The sequence below is a fragment of the Hemiscyllium ocellatum genome, chromosome 31 (genome assembly GCF_020745735.1).
Source record: "Hemiscyllium ocellatum isolate sHemOce1 chromosome 31, sHemOce1.pat.X.cur, whole genome shotgun sequence".
NCBI lineage: Eukaryota > Metazoa > Chordata > Chondrichthyes > Orectolobiformes > Hemiscylliidae > Hemiscyllium > Hemiscyllium ocellatum.
The window spans coordinates 15239507-15256684 of NC_083431.1; the positions used below are offsets into that span (position 1 = coordinate 15239507).

Below are 17178 nucleotides of genomic sequence, written 5' to 3' on the forward strand. Positions count from 1 at the left end.
GGGGCTACCTATTTAAGATACATGAAGATTTCTTTTCCTGAAGGTAATAGATCTGTGGAATTTCTTTGATTGCAGAGGACTGACGGGGCTGGATCACTAAGTATATTTAAAGTTGGGAGATTTTTAATCAGTAAGGGAAGAGAGAGTTACAGGGAAAAGGCAGGAAACTGAAGATAAGGTTATCAGATCAGTCATGATCTCGTTGAACAGCAGAGCAGACTTGATGGGCCAAATGACCTGCTTCTGCTCCCACATCTTACAGTCTTTGGACTCTGAGCAGGAGTTGAGCAGCACATCTACGAAAGTACTGTTGTAGTAACAAGGCAGTGCTACATTGTTGAAGTAACCACCTTTGGAAAGGATAATGAAAGATCCCATAGAGCAATTTAAAATGAACATTCCAACATGTTCCGAGCTAATGTCACATCTTCAGTCAACACCAATGAAAACACTTTATGGTTATTCATTTGCTATTGTAGATTTGACAGAAGTGGTTGCTTTTCTCTGCTCAGTAAGACTGACACATCAGGTAATCATTTGGTTGTGACTAGATGCTATCTGAGCTGCAGAATTTGGTTTGATTTTTAATCACTACTTTCTTTCTAGTACATGGAGAAAGAAGAAGCTGTAAATATCCTGCAGTTTTGGTTGGCTGCAGACAACTTCCAAGCTCAACTGGCTGCTAAAAGTGGGCAGTACGATGGTCAAGAAGCACAGAATGATGCCATGATCTTGTATGATAAGTAAGTATAAAAGAACAAATAACCACATATAATGCCGTAAGGAAAAAGCAACTTGAATAAATAGCGTAATCTAACTTACTGGTTTTGTATATCCCTTTTTGTCTTCAAGTTTCATGTCAATGCATGGTGAGTGTGTAGTATTTTTTTTTCCTGCTCTTGAGCTAACCATATCATTTGTAGCCAAACTTTCTGTTGCAATTTCTGCAGTCAGTGTACCCTCATGCTCTATGGTATTGCCATCCTCTGGTGTTTTTGTAACATTTGTGCTTTTGTATTTTACATGAGCAAGTTACATGTAGAATTGCAAAACAGACCCGTAGCACCACTTATTTAAATTTTTTCTATTTATAGGTACTTTTCCTTGCAAGCTACACACCCTCTAGGATTTGATGATTCTGTCCGATTAGAAATAGAATCAAATATCTGCAGAGAAGGAGGACCTCTCCCTGACTGTTTCACCACTCCATTAAGGCAAGCATGGACAACAATGGAAAAAGTGAGTTTACTTTGTTCTTAACCATTTATTTATGTAAAACCATATTTCAATTTGGACAATGATCAATGTTATTCCTGCTGTTTGATGTGGGCAGAAGACTTATTTTGAACTTTTTGGAAAACTTTTGGAAATATTTTCTGAGGAAGACTGTGGGCATAAACATGGGCTTTGTTTGTGCTCAGTGCATTCTTCTATTTTCTTTGTTAAATATTTAGTTTGTTTTTATAGGATAAATGGAGCTTCTGAACTCTGTTGACAGTGACTTGTTGCACATTACTGGCGACTGCAGAGTAGTGGTTATGTTACTGCACTACTGCTGCTGAGGACTATGAATTCAATTATTTGAATAAGTCAGGCAAACAAAGTTATTATGACTAGTTGTGACCATAAACCTTTCAGACTGTTATAAAAGCCGTCTGATTCACCAGTGGCTTCAGGCAAAAAAAAATCTCTTATCTTGTACGTCTGGCCTAGATTGACTTCAGACTCGGCAATTGTCATTGTCTGTAAAATGCCCCATCACATTATTTGGTTGCATAGAGGTAATTTCCTGCCACCTTTTCAAGGACAATTAGTGATGGACCTTAAATGCTGGTTTTGTCCACATTGTATGAATGTGGATCTTGATCAGATGGGCCAGTCGGCTGAGGAGTGGCAGATGGAGTTTAATTTAGATAGATGCAAGGTACTGCATTTTGGCAAAACAAATCATAGCAGGACTTATACACTTAATGAGAAGAAAGTGTTGCTGAGCAAAGAGACCTTGTAGTGCAGGTTCATAGTTCCTTGAAAGTGGAGTCGCAGGTAGATAGGATAGTGAAGAAAGTGTTTGGTATGCTTTGTTTTATTGGTCAGAGTATTGAGTACAGGAGTTGGGAGGTCGTGTTGCAGCTGTACAGGATGTTGGTTAGACCACTGTTGGAATATTGCATGCAATTCTGGTCTCCTTCCTATTGGAAGGATGTTGTGAAACTAGAAAGGGTTCTGAAAAGATTTACAAGGATGTTGCCAGGGTTGGAGGATTTGATCTATAGGGAGAGGCTGAACAGGCTGGGGCTGTTTTCCCTGGAGCATTGGAGGCTGTGGGGTGACCTTCTAGAGGTTTCTAAGATCATGAGGGGCATGAATAGGGTAAATAGGCAAAGTCTTTTCCTTGGGGTGGGGAAGTACAGAACTCAAGGGTATAGGTTTAGGGTGAGAGGGGAAAGAAATAAGAGACCTAAGGAGCAATGTTTTCACACAGAGGGTGGTGCATGTATGGAATGAGCTGCCAGAGGAAGTGGTGGAGGCTGAAACAATGACAGCACTTAAAAGGCATCTGGATGGGTATATGAATAGGAAGGGTTTGGAGGGCAATGGGTCTAGTGCTGGCAAATGGGACTAGATTAGGATATCTGGTCGGTATGACAGGTTGGACTGAAGGGTCTCTCTGCTATATATCCCTAGATTCTAGAAATTACAATTGGTTTAGGAGCAGTTCAGTGCACTAGACTTTGCCCTAAATTTGACACCTAACAATTCAGAAGCAGAATGTAAGTGAATTATAGCTAGAGAAATTTAGTGGTGGCACAGAATGGGTGGAGCACAAATATGATTATTCAATCGGCTGACTTTAGGGAAAAATTGTGTATATTGTCTGCAGTGCTTGAAGTTGATGAATGTTGATTCATGTCCAGATTGCTTTCTTCATCTTTATTATAAATAGCTTTTCCTTTTCTACCTTTCAGGTTTACTTACCCGGTTTCTTGTCTAGTAACTTGTACTACAAGTACTTGAATGATCTCATCCATTCGGTACGAAATGATGAATTTACTGGAGTCTACACTCCCTTTCTTGGCCAAGGACCAAATAGCCCTCATGAACAAGAACCCAGCACAGGCTTCTCTGATGGTAATGCAGCACAGGTATGAAAGGCCTTATTTTAATATGTCTGATTTTGTACTTCACATTATAGTCTATAGTTTAGAATGTACTGAAGTATAGAATCCACCTTACTTTGTCACTTGCATACTTTTTTAAAACAAGTTCAACTTAACATAAAATTGGGAAAAATTATTTATAATAAATTCAGAATATTCCAAGATAATTGGTCCCCATCAAATAATTTACTCTTGAAATTTATTGACTGTTATGAAGGCAAGCCCATGTACACCAACCAAATTGTGTACAGCAGATTGCAGGAACAGCAAATAATATGAAAGATTATTCAATCTATATTGGTGGTGTTCATTTCAGGAAGTGTCAGTGCTCCTGAATTCATTAAAAATGAACGTTAATAAGCCATACCCCCTTGAAGAGAGAAAATAGTGGCTCTGAGAATGGAACTGCAATTCTGAGGTAAATGTCTGTAGTTAAAGCTCAGGTTTAATACCTGAATGCTCTGGCAAAACTCATCCTGTGATTCCTGAACAGAAACCAGTCATTCAGTATTAAGAGCCAAACATGATCGGATCGTATGTACAGCTAAAAACGTAATCGTTATGATTTAACTGAATGTTGGTGAAATAGAGTTTATGTTCTCCCATGCAGTTTTATATTCTTTCTACAAGTTTACACATTTATTATCTGTTGTAGCATTTAATTTCAGATGTCACGAAAGTTAGAAGTAAACTGTAGGGAGGATAGAATTAAACTCGAAGAGGACATTGATCAGGTGGAATGGGCAGATGTGTGACATGAAATTTAATGCAGGGTAGGTTGTGGTGATGTATATTACTGGAAAGATCAAGAAGATCTAATAAACTAAAAGCTGCCATTCTAAATGAAGCATAGGAACAGAGGGGTCTGAGACATTAGTGCACAAATCATTGAAAAAGGTTGAGAAAGTGATTTATTTTTAAAGCGTACAGGATTGTGGTCTTTATAAATATAAAAACAAGGAAATTGTGGTGATCCTTTTATGAAACACTGACTTAGCATCAAATGGAATATTGTCTAATTCTGGGCACCACATATAAGGAAAGAAGTGAAGGTATTAAGGAAGGTGGTAAAAATGGAGAATGGTTCCAAGGATGAAGTACTTCAAATGCTTGGGTAGATTGGAGTTGCTGTCTGTCTTGGAGAAGCAAAGGTTGAGAGTGGTGCACAACATCATGACAGTTCGTATGCATAGATGAAGATAAACTTCCCATTAGTGGAATACTACAGACATTAAGCGACAGTGAATGACAATAGAAATAAAGGTGATGTGAAGAAATGTTAGGGATGATATCTAAAATGTGCCTGAAAAGCTTTTGAAAGCAAATTCAATTGTGGCTTTCAAAGGAAAATTGGATAACTTCCAGAAGGTAGAATAATTTCAGTGTTGCAGTGAAAGGACAGAGGAATGGAACTAGCTAAATTATTCTCACAGAGAGCCACCTCAAGCTGTGACGTTAGCATCCTGTGATTCCATGATACCTCATGGGCCCTCACACCACAACCTGCAGCTTGACCAGAATAAATGTAAGCAATATAAACTTTGTTTTTATATTAACATTGATGTTAACCTCTTTTAAATAGCATGGCACCAGAAAAGCCACAGTAAAAATCCTGAAAAACTTTGATGAAGCAATTGTTGTTGATGCTGCAAGTCTTGAGCCAGAATCTTTATATCACAGGACTTTTGCAGGGTGAGTTACACCAATTTTGGAAATACTGCTGTTCTCTGTTTGTCTTGTCACTGAATGCTTGCTAAATTCACACCAGGTAACAATAGAAAAGTTGTCAGCTGCACTATTAGATACATTAAGTTTGATCATGCAGAGGAAGGCGCGTTATATTCCACTAATTATCTTGCTTTTGTTTTTTATACCTCCCAGGAAGTTGCATGTTACCTGGTGAATTGGGTGAATATATGTATTGTTATGACCAAGGGATCACAATGTGGAACAGGCTGATTGAAGTAGGAGGTCTTTTGTGGTCTGCTGTACAGCTGTTTTATATCAGACATCCAGAGAGGATTTGGAACAAAAAACACAAACTTTCAGATCATTCTAAAAATCACTAAAACATTTACATTATTATGCCAAGACTAATTGAAATTGTGCTTTTATTTTGTTAAGGGTAGATCTTAATTTTTAAAAAATGCCAATTGCTTTCTCTATTTTATAGCGAATAAACTGTAAAACGCCATTCCACTCTAATGGTTTACAATTGCTTGTGCTTCAACTCTCAAAGTTCTCCTTTTAAAAGCTCTTGTTGCTGGAAGTGGTGAACAGTAATGTCCTTGGGCTAATTCAGACATAACTGAGTTCTGTATTATTAAGCATTTAACAAAAGCTTAGAACTAGCTATTGTTCGAGGCATTTTTACAAAATCATAGCAATTTCATCAATTTTATGTTGTTCATATGGTTCAGTACATTTTACTAACTTACACCATGTTTAACCTTCCTCACCAGCCAAACCATTGATCGAGTTTCTTATGTCTATTCAATTTGGTTTGAACTTAGACTACCTTGTTATCTTTATGGGGATTTCTGTTTCTAGTAGAGAGCTGTGTCATTCCAGACTATGGCAAATAATGCACAGATTGTGTGAGCACTAAATTGTCTTAATAAGTTTGTCAATTGTGTAAAAATTCTTCTTGATTTATTTGGCAGGAGAATGACATTTGGGAAGATAAATGAACTTGGCCAGTTTATAAGAGAGTCTGAACCAGAGCCTGATGTTAAAAAATCAAAAGGTAAGTGTTCACCCAGATTGTTTTTATTTGAGAGATGCTCAAGCTATTTTTCAGTCATTGACTCAGTATCCGTTTTTGTCTGAATTACACCCCAGTGACATGCCTTGGAACGTATCACTACATTAAAGGCACCATATAAATGTAAGTTCTTATGGTATTCTTCAGATCTGATATAAGAATATTTGCAGTCTAGCAACAAGCTTTGTGTAAGCACTTCACAAACATAATGGCTGACAAATAACTTGTTCTATGTATTGTGCAAGACAACCTCAGAAGGAAAGGAATGGAGACGTGGAGACAAAAAAAAGTAGAAAGCGAATGTTGTTAATAATTTCCGGCCTTGAACCAGCCGTAATTTGCTTTTTGCTCACTTCTCATCTTCCCTCATCGCCCACGAAATGTTGTTTTCCCTTGACAGAACTGGTCTAGATTAAAGGCTCACCCAGTGGATCATTGCAATTAGCAATCTGTGTAACTGTCACTGGCATCAGCAACTGTGCTAAATGGAGCATTAAAAACAGCAGCATCACTGTTTTTAAAATCCTGACCATCACCTTACCACCTTGTAAACAGGATTATATTATCTTGCTGAAAACTATAACCAAGAAGGATTTTATGCACTCCTATTCCAAATTACATTTGTAAACCTATTTTTATATTCTATCAAACAGGTTCCATGTTTTCGCAGGCCATGAAGAAATGGGTACAAGGGAGCACAGATGAGGTAAATAGTATTTATTTACTTTATTTTGACAAAGTTTTAAAATTGGGTCATTCTTTACTCTGGATTTATAATTTGCAAAGTAATTCTCCGCTTGTTTGGGATGAAAGTGGTAGTGGAAAGATTATCACTTTCTGCAGCATTTCCAGACTGTTCCACATCCCTAGCATCATCTTGCACAGTTCCAGTAGAAGTCAACAGCTCATCCTCACATCAGAAATTGCGACGACACATTAATTTTCATTGACAGAAATTTATTCATAGCATCTAAAAAGAGACAAAATCCAAACTTTTTAGTCTTACACTTGACTATTAAGAAACCAGAGTTCAAAAGGGAACACCAATTTCTACAGCATGAGAAGAGGGTGCTGATTGGTTGGACCATGGTTGCCATGGACATGTCGCGGGATTTGTTAATTGTCAATCTTTGCCGGCTGATTAATTTCAAACCAGGCAGGCTGACTCTGGTTAGCTAGCCATCTCACACTGGGATTTTGCACTAATGGGTTGCTGCTATCACACCAAAAAATGTTCTGCCTACCAGACAAATGTGTACTATGGTGAAGGATTCATGGTCACTGTGATACCAGGTATGCTGGCCATACTCCCCTTGGCTGGTGGACTGAATCAAACACACTTGCCTTTCCCGCATGCACAATAAGTAGCGTGCTCACAAACGTTTTCTCAAAACTCTGAGTAGTGTGTCCGGCACTAGATATGATTCTGCTACTGAACAGTAGTTACTAAATAATCCCAATTGTGCTAAAAATTACAATGGAAACAATTTAAAATAATCATTCAGGCTCAATGTGTTTAATTTGTATGTGCCAGAAACTGCACATATTTGCACACAGTACTCTGTTCCAGGTAGGCAGGAACTTAAGCAAACATTACACCTTTTCCGTTGTTGGGGTGTATGGAGACTTCCAGTCTGTTATGTTCCCATGCCTAGTTAAGATTAACAGTTAACAGACGCAGCTGCAGGTCTATGCCAACCTGTCAATCCCTCTTCTCAAGCTGTATACATTGGCATTCCATTTCAATGTTCAGTTTTTTGCCTTCTAGTCCTGATAAACTTTGTGTCTCCTTTTAGCAATGTTTAAATTCTGTGCCATTATGGATATGCTGATACACTGACAAGGATGTGACCTTTGCACTTTCCTCTGATTTTTCTTATCCATTAAAAATGCAAGAAATCTCCTAATTCCATGAGTTCAAAATTGGAAATCAAAAATAATTGAATTGCAATTGGCAGACACATTGTGTGACCATGTTATGCTGCAGAAAAGAGCTCCTGCTGCAGCATCTGCTTTAGCTCCACAGTCAGAAAAGCCAACTTTCCAAATATGACCAGCAAGCTAGTGTGACCTATATAGGCAAAACATCCTTTGCCATTTTTGCAACTTCTAATGTTTTTGAACAGGTCACTTGGGATCAGTGCACGTGTTAATTTTTTGTTTTTCATTTGCTGCCTGAAATTAATTAATTCCAGTCTCTAGCTACAGAAAATTTAGATTTGGTTTGAAACATGATTGGTATTTTCTGTATTTTTATGAACCATGTCAGAATTAACCAGTACCACATGTATTTACAGCCATGATTAACAACAATCTGAGAGCATTGGTCTCCATTTACTGTTCATATTTGATACCAGGCTATGTTTTTTCCATCATTTCATAAAATCTTCATCTCCGTTCTGGTGTTTAGAACATGCACCAACCCCTCAATATTTCACTTCTCTTGTTTGGCATTACCTTCTGTCCTTATCCCTGAAATGCTTTGTGAATGAATCTTCCTATTATGTTTTTGTATTGGTTTCTGATTTTTTTTTTGGTTCTTCTCAACAGTGAACCATTAGTCGAAAAATATTTTCTATAAATATCCAATATTGATTTGATCACAAGTGATTGATTATAACTGTTGAATATTAAGGCAGAATTGAATTAGTCATCATTTAACTCTTCTCCGCATCCACTCAATTAAACTTGCAGAGGTAATTGTATCCTGCATAAACACGGTATCATGCTAGTGGATGATGCTTCTATAGAAATCATAGTGGGTAACTTTCTTTAGATGCAATAAATGTCATTTTCTAAGTGAAGAAAAGAGGGAACTTGCACTTAGTATTTCCCAAAGCACTTCATATCCAATGAATTACTTTGTGCAAATGCTGTTTATTATTAAGTGTACACAATAGTTCTAACATGCAGTAAATTCTACAAACAACAATTTGGTGAATGATTGTGCAATCTGTTTTTATGATGTTGGCTGAGGGCATTCCTTGCATTTCAAATATTGCTGCAGGATCTTTAGCCATCAATCTGAATCACTGGAATCCATATTCCATTGAAGTTTGAATAGAAACGGTGTCTAGAACCCCGAGATTACTGACTTAAGACAATAAGAAATAGAAGTGGAAGTAAGACCATTTGGCCCATTGAGTCCACTCTGTACTTGGAGTTAGGTGCTACCAGCTGTGCCATAGGTGCCGGTTAATAAGTTTACAGTACATTATCAGGGTTCAATTTATCTTTTCCTTAAGAATTTTGAATACTTGGTCAATATTTTTTCTCAGCTTTCTGGTCCATTAAATAAACAATCCCAGATCTTGTTGCTCAGATTCTAATGTTTAAAACTGTGATCTTAATTATACACACAACTTGTATCAGTGACTTTCTCCTAGATATATGATCTGTAACTTAGATCATACATCCCAAGATCCAGCTGGATTCCAAAGCTGTTGTATGTGCAATAGTAACGGCTAACCTCTGTTCCCTTCCCTCCAGTTTCGATGCTGTTGGGAAACTGCATCTAGTTCCCTTCAGTGTTTCAGATCCAGATGGTCATGCTGGCTATGTTAACATAATCAGGGAACTCCCTCCCTTGTAGCATTGTAGGCGTACTTGCACCAAATGGACTATAGTGTTTCAAGAAGATAGCTGGCCACTTCCTTCTCAAGGGGAACAAGGGAAGGGCAATAAACACTAGCCCAGCCAGTGAAGCCCACGTCCTATCAATGTATATCATTTTTAAAAGTTCACAAAATGGAGGGTAAAATGAAGGTGATGACAAAACTAAAAAAAAATTGGGTCAAAACAGAGGTTTTTCTTCCATTTACCGGCCATGTAACAATATAGGATTGTGAAATTGTTTCTGTTTTAGGCACAGGAAGAGATGGCATGGCGGATTGCCAAGATGATTGTCAATGATGTTGTACAACAAGCACAAAGTGAGCCACTTATTGCAAAATCCACAAAGGTAATGAGTTAGTGCTGCTGAAACACTATCTTTAATAATATTACTGTTAAGAACTGCTGAAGTAACATGTTGTGTTGTTCACAGTGGACCAGAATGTAAAGGAAACATTTATGTGTCTCAGGTAAGTGCTTATTTTTCACGTCCAGAGTATGAGATTTAGAAATGGTAAGAAATAGTCAACATTGAATAGTTGGTGAATTTTAGGCAGCTGGTGCAACTAGAATTACATTGGTAGACTTTTTCTTAACAAAACACTGTATACATAATTGGCAGGAAACTTTTCTCACCAGCTTCTCTCTCCCTCGGTCTTCCATTTTCCTGCCTTCACACTTGCTTTCAGTCTTAGGGGTGCCCTTTGCACACTCCCCCACCACCTTCTCCACCTGCCTTCACTTCTCCATTTTTCATACGAAAGAAAAAGTCAGAAATTTGAAATAAAAACCAGAAATAGTTAAAATGTTGAAAAGGACAAACCGTATCTTTTGGAGGAAGAAATGGAACTAATGTATTAGGTCAGTATCCTTTCATCTGAACCAGAAAATGATAGAAATATAACAAGTTTTTAGGGAATATTAAAGCAGGATACAAGGAGGTGGGGAAATGATGGAAGGTAGAAGACTTAAAAATAATTAAGTCAGAAATATGAGCAGGAGAGAAGCAGAAGGCCCCTTGAGTCTGTTTTGCCATTTACTAGTGTTCAAGCTTAACTGCACTTTCCTGTCCAATGCTTCTATCGCTTGATTTTGTTAGAGACCAAAGCATCGATCAATTCTGTCTTAAATAAGCTAAATGACTGAATACCATCAGTTCTTTGTGTAGAAACTCATAAGATTCACAACTCTTTGAAGAAATTTCACCTCATCTGAGTCCTAAATGGTCAACTTTTGATCCTAAAACCACTTACCCCTCTTCTCCATTCTAGACTGCAGCTAGAGGGGAATCAGTCTGTCAGGTCTTGATGATATCAACTCATTCTTCTAAGCGCTAAAGAAAAGTGGTCAATTCTTTTCAATCATTCTGCTAAGACAATTTGTGCATCCCGGGAATTAATCTAATGAAACGTCGTTGTACTGCCGTCTCCCAACACAGATGTGATCTTCCTTGGGCACAGCCATATACATTATTCTATTAGGTGCCTTGTGTGGAAGAACACCAAAAATTGATAGTATTACACCATATAGAAAAACAAAACATTGTTTTGCCACATTTTCTTGCATTATATTTACCACCTTGCCCAAATACTAGACTATACCTTTTCAAATATGTTGCCTAGTTCTCATCACTGCCTCCTAGTTTCATGTTGTCTGCAATTAGATACATTCCACACAATCCCTCCATCTTAATCATTGTAAATTGATGTCCCAATAAGTTGCTTGCGTGATCTCACTAATAAGAGCTGACAGAATTAAAAATGGCCCATTTGTTCCTATTGTCTGTTCATTAATCAATCCTTTGCCCATATTAGTACCTCAAAACCCAGGAGTCCTTATTTTTCCTGTGGCAGTTTTAATGCCTTTTAACAATCCAAACACATTAATTCCACTGGTTCCCCTTTATCCACCTTGTTAGGTATATCCTTTTTAGAAAATGTTTGTCACTGACCATTTCCCTTTCCTAAAACCACTGACATTGTCTAATCATATGATTTTCTAAGTACTTGTTACTACTTTAGTAATGGATTCCAACGTTTTTCCTACAACTGATGTCAGGATACTGTGGTTCTGTTTTCTTTCTCCTGACTTTTCTTGAATTGCAATGTTGTATTGCAATCCACTGAAGTAATTCCAGATTCTAAGAAATCTTGAAAAATCACTACCAGTACATCCACATTTGTTGGAACTTGAGGTCTACACTACTAGGTCCAGGAGATCTTTCACCTTTTAGCCCTTAATTTCTCTAGTACTTTGTCATTTGTATTTTTTGTTTGGTCCAAGTCTTCCTATCTGGGTCAGCAACAGGATTTTAGACCAAAAAAAGCTAATTTTTTTAACCTGCGATTCGTCTGGTCTGACTTCTCTTAATGAACCCTGCAGAACTTCCCACCACAAGAATCTTTTCAGAAGAAGGTGTCAATTTTTGTCAAAGCCACTTTCTCTCTCTATGGCACTAGCTGCTATTTTCCAGTAAATAAACAGTTTAAATATCCAAACCCTCTTTGAGATGCCAAGGAGGGAAGTAGGTAAGGTGGCAGGATGGGTATATGAGGTATAGGGCAGGATAGTTGAAGTATCAAAGAGGAATCAGCGATGGAGAGTTGAAGCTCTGTTGGGGAAGGTTTTGGTTGTTGGGTTACCCAGAAGTTATTCATGGTTTTAATCCGTCTAACTCTTTGTGGGGAGCTATCCAGGTAAGTGAGATGGAATCATCTAAAATCTCTGACTCGAACAGAGTTAGAATACAACAGCTAGTGCTGTAAAAGGTTGTAGACTTCTTCAAAGGTCTCCAAGCATAAGGTAGGTGCTCAGTGGAAGTTTAAACTTCTCAGATAATCACCTCATTATCAGTGTGTTGGGACTTGCAAGGCATCCTGGTGTATCTTTGGGACTACATCTGCAGAATTGAGTTTGAGGCCTTTGAGTTCGTCCCTTTTATTGAACCATTGGTTTCCCACTCTTTCTAGTTTTGTCGCTTCCACTATGTCGGATACAAAATATTTGTTGAACATCTCTGACATACTCTCAATCCCATTATAATTTCTTCTGTCTCAACTTTTAAAGGCTCTACATTTACTTTCACTACTTTTTGCTATTTGGACAGGATCTCACAATCTCTTTCATGTTTCCTCCTTATTTACTGCTGTCTGTTTCTTCCTTGATCATTTTTTTGGTCACACTTTGGTTTCTAAAACTCTCCCAACCTACAAACTTCTTGGCAACATTGTTTTTTCCAACCTTCCTGCTTACAGTGAGGAGGAAAGCAAGTGAAAGGGTTGGGGAGGGAACAGTGAGTGGAAGGCAACTGTTTCTTTTTCAAAAAAACTGTGTACTTCATAACTGTACTAAAACAAAAATGCAGGCAAAGTTATTTGGAGAATGTCCCTGATTCAGAAACGCTATTAAAGCATGCATTAAGCAGCAAAGACCTGTGCTGGCAATGGGTGAGGAAGAGGAATGGGACGAAGTTTAATAGCCATTTTGCCCATATTATGTAAGTGGTTAGGGGAAAACTGAAGATTCCAGTGGATATACAGGCTAGGAGAAAAGCATTTTGAAGCAGCTGAGTTCAGTCAACCAAATCCCCTTAAATGTTACTGAGATGAATCTGAATGCATTTTATTGCATGGGAGCTTTGTTTCATATGAACTACTGATGGAATTATTAGCTAGCATTACATAGCAGAAAAATGAATTATTAAATATGAAATGGTCTCAACGTTTCAAAGCAGAATGAGATATTTGCTTTCAGTTTATGAATAGTTGAATAAGTATCGAATATCTCAATGGAACAATTTTTGCTGCTCAGAAGTTTTGGCAAGATTTAGTGGATTAATCGGTTCATTCCTAGGAATTGATAATCTTTGTTAGATTGAATGAAGCTGTTGCTGTAGTAAATTGACCAACTTTCAAATACATTATTAATGAAGTTTCTTCCACAGACAGGCTGAAAATTTAATCTGTTACTTTAAACTTGGAGAAAGCATAGATGTTGAAAACTATGTCCAGTGTATATTGGCTGAACATACAACCAACAATTTTGGACCTTGGCTATTCACCAATACCCCCTCATGACCTTATGAACTTCTATCAGGTCACCCCTCAGCCTCTGATGCTCCAGGGAGAATAGCAGCCTCTCCTATAGCTCAAACCCTCCAACCCTAGCAACATGCTTATAAATGTTTTCTGCACCCTTTCAAGTTTAACAACATCTTTCTTACAGCAGGGAGACCAGAATTGAACAGAACTCCAAAAGTGGCCTAACCAATGTCCTGCATGCCTGCACCATGATGTTCCAACAAATGATGACTAAACAAGTGTTATGAGTTCTAAGGCCACACTGTTTTTGTTGCAGTCACTTCAGTTGGCTTCATTGACTAGTAGCGGGATAATGAACTATGACCAATGGACTAAATGTCTAGTGTTATGAAAGTACATATAGCATTGAATAGCTGTTCCTACACCTTATATATATATATATATGTTAGATCACAGTTGCAATAAAAATTTAAACATTTTTGCTTTGTTCTCTGAAGGCAATGTAGCTTTTTGCAAGCTACAAGTTGATTGTTGTCTGTGTTTTCTTTATCCTAATTATAGCTATGACTAAAAGGAAGAAGAATTGGTTTCTGTACACTCCTTGTCAAACAGCTTCACTTCACATCCAGCAGAAGCCACCTCCTTCCTGTTAACGCAGCCATGAAATGACACTGTACACAGTCTGATACTACTCCGTTGTTTGTATGAAGAAAACTATGCATTCCAGGATCGCCAGCCTCCAGTTTCAACAACCTTAATATCAGTCAGGGCTCTTCGAAGGGTTTTTCTTGTGAAGTTGCTGCATTGAGTTGCAGATCAAAGGATTACAACGCACTATTTTCTTTTCTGGGTTCTGGGTGTATAGTTTGAGAGAATTTGAAGTGACTATTATAATAGAGCTTTGCTGTGTTCTAAATGGCACCCCATTGGTTTGTTGCAGTCTGTTTTATTGTCAAGCCCTTAGATACCTTCAGGATTTTCGTTCAAAAAAAAAATCGGCAGAGTAGAGAAAGAACAAACTGCGATTTTTGTTTTGTAAAGATTTTGGAAATTCTCTCATGTTTCTAGCTGATATCTGATAAATGGAGATATTTACTCAGATGCTACCTAATTGTATTGAGATTGAGTATTATCACAAACAGGCAAACAAAGGCTGTGTGTAGGTTTTTGGTACTATGTACCATTTCTATGTTTTCGGATGCATAAGTATTCATGTACTTAATCTAAAATCATACCTATTTAATTGTGTTTGATTTAAAATACATATATTATTGAGAATGGTGTGATGTGTTTTATTTATGATTTTTGAGTACATGGGAGGGAAGAAATTCTAATCACTATGGTCACTACACTTTCACTCATTATGATTGGCTGGTGAACCTTTTGTACAGTGTTGCCTCTGACTTGTAATAGTTTCTAGGAGTACAGTGAAATATTTGATCATCTTATTTGTACCAATAATTATAACCCATTGGCCATTGCTAATATTCTTTTCTTACAATTGTACTTCATTATTTCAAATAAATCTACCTGCCTGTCACACACACTCCTCTTACACACTCAGTTTCTTTCACCCTCGCTCACTCTCAATTTTAAATGTTCTTGTTGTAATCATTTTTTGTCGTCCTGAATACGTTTCAGCATAGATTGACGGGCGGCAAACTCAAATGGATCAATCAGTACACAAACTCAATAGCTCAAATGACCCTGAACTGAGCTTCAAAACGCCATATTTCATCGCTCTGATTAATCAATACCAATTACATTCCATTAAGGCAAATCTGGCTTTGAAAAAAGGATCTGGGTGTAAGCTTGCTCACTGAACTAGAAGAAACCTTGCAGCTCAGTGAGCAAACTTACATCCAGAACCCCAACCTGAGCTTCAAATATTCTCAATTTGAAAAAGGACCTTAGATGCTTCTTGTAATCTGTTTAATTTACATAAGAATCAGGTCTAATTAGAATTTTAAACAAACCTGATTATTTTCAATATTTGATTGGTAATCAAGCCTCTTAAACTAAAAATGTACTGAGGTCTTAGCATTTTTGCTGTCTTTTCCTTTGTTCCATGCTGTAAGGGAAGTGAAATGCAAAGGAAATTATTCAAGTAAACTTGCTGATTTTTAAATTTCATTTTACAAAGCTAGAAGTCAATGTTAGTAACTATTAGTGCTTTTGGTTAGAAACTGATTAACAGTTATGCATACAAAGCAGGAGTAATGCTCCAGAGAGAGACAACTATGCAAAAACTCAACATATGACAGCGATAACAGAGACATACAGATGTAGAGAGTGAGAGGATCAGAAAGTTACAAAAGAGGCAAACAACGCTTTTGGGAATTCAGTATTTGTTCTTGTTCCTTCTAAACAATACTGGTTGCATAAATGACCTTTTGTTCAGAACCCCCATAAATCAACAGTTTCCCATTGTTGCTAAAGTTCTGTATGAAGCATATTCTGAATGATCTTACACTAGTTTCATAATTAAATGAACACTATTGGAATTTAGGTAATGCAGAAGGTTGCAGTACTGCTTTGAGTTAGTTCATCCTAGCAGTGATGACGGCATGCACTTGTTGATCTGTGTGTGTCTGTTTTCTCCCTTGGTAGCCAAGAAAGCAGTCCCCAGAGCTCTTAGCAAGCTTTCTAATGCCCTCTGTGCCTCTGCAGGAATTGGATTGGCTACAACTCCCCCTGGATTGTGGGAAATAAATAACGGTGCGCTCTGAAGAGGTATATCACACTGGCAAACCCACACATGGGACATGTGTGTGCAGAGAAAGTATATATGGAAACATTTTAGATTTAATACTCTTCAGGAAACAATGAACATCTGTTGGTAGCATTCATGATTTAAAGGAATGTTGAAGTAGGACAAAATGATTGTTCTTTTTAGGGATGCTATGGTATTAAATTATCTTGATTTTGTCACATGAAGGGATGAAAATTAGATCTTAAACCGAAAGGAAGAATCTGCCCATGTTTTGTGTGTCTCGTGCATAATCCTAAAGGTAACCCTGAGCATTCTGGGATCCATGAACAGCATAAGATAGTTACAACTGCAGTGGGTGGACGATGAATCTTACGAGGCAGAAAGAGCATTGCAAAGTGATGCACCATTTCAATTAGACAACTTGCATTATCTACAGCATCCAATGTGGAAAAACAATCCAAGCAGCTTCACCTTGTGTTTTTGGTTTGTGCCCTTCCTCAGATCAGAAAAATAAATGAACAAACACATTGAGAAATAAAAGAATGGGGACAAAAGTGAATTGTTAGCAAAAGCAGCAATAAAAAAAATTGGATGTTGAAACAAACCATTTTAGTAGTATTGTTCAACACTCATCATGAACCCATTCTAGATTGATAGGAGAACGTTGTATTGAAATGGAGCTGTCTTGTTAGGAATTTCCACTTTCAGATGTTGGAATGTTATCGAGGGTTTTTGCCAGAAGTTTTGTTGTGCAGAAGGAGACCATTCAGATCATTGTATCTACATCAGTTCTTCAAATGAGCATCATTGCCTTAATGCTTTGTTTTCCCTGTTACCCTCGTACATTATTTTTATCTGATGCCTTCGAATCCCTCGGCTGAACCTGCATCA

General features: G+C 37.6%; 1 protein-coding gene across 2 annotated transcripts in view; it reads left to right on the forward strand.

Moving 5' to 3' along the window:
* akap10 (A kinase (PRKA) anchor protein 10) overlaps positions 1-14852 on the forward strand; it is a 76403-nt gene extending 61551 nt beyond the window's left edge. Inside the window, exons 8-16 of one of the 2 annotated variants that reach the window (XM_060848316.1) lie at positions 607-743; positions 1095-1239; positions 2967-3143; positions 4741-4850; positions 5822-5904; positions 6576-6628; positions 9788-9883; positions 9968-10004; positions 14136-14852. In XM_060848316.1, the coding sequence (XP_060704299.1) occupies positions 607-743; positions 1095-1239; positions 2967-3143; positions 4741-4850; positions 5822-5904; positions 6576-6628; positions 9788-9883; positions 9968-9982 (816 nt within the window). In that variant the 3' untranslated portion in view covers positions 9983-10004; positions 14136-14852. The remainder of the gene's footprint in view (positions 1-606; positions 744-1094; positions 1240-2966; positions 3144-4740; positions 4851-5821; positions 5905-6575; positions 6629-9787; positions 9884-9967; positions 10005-14135) is intronic. The other variant, XM_060848317.1, reaches the window with a different exon arrangement.
* The last annotated feature ends 2326 nt before the right edge of the window (positions 14853-17178 follow it).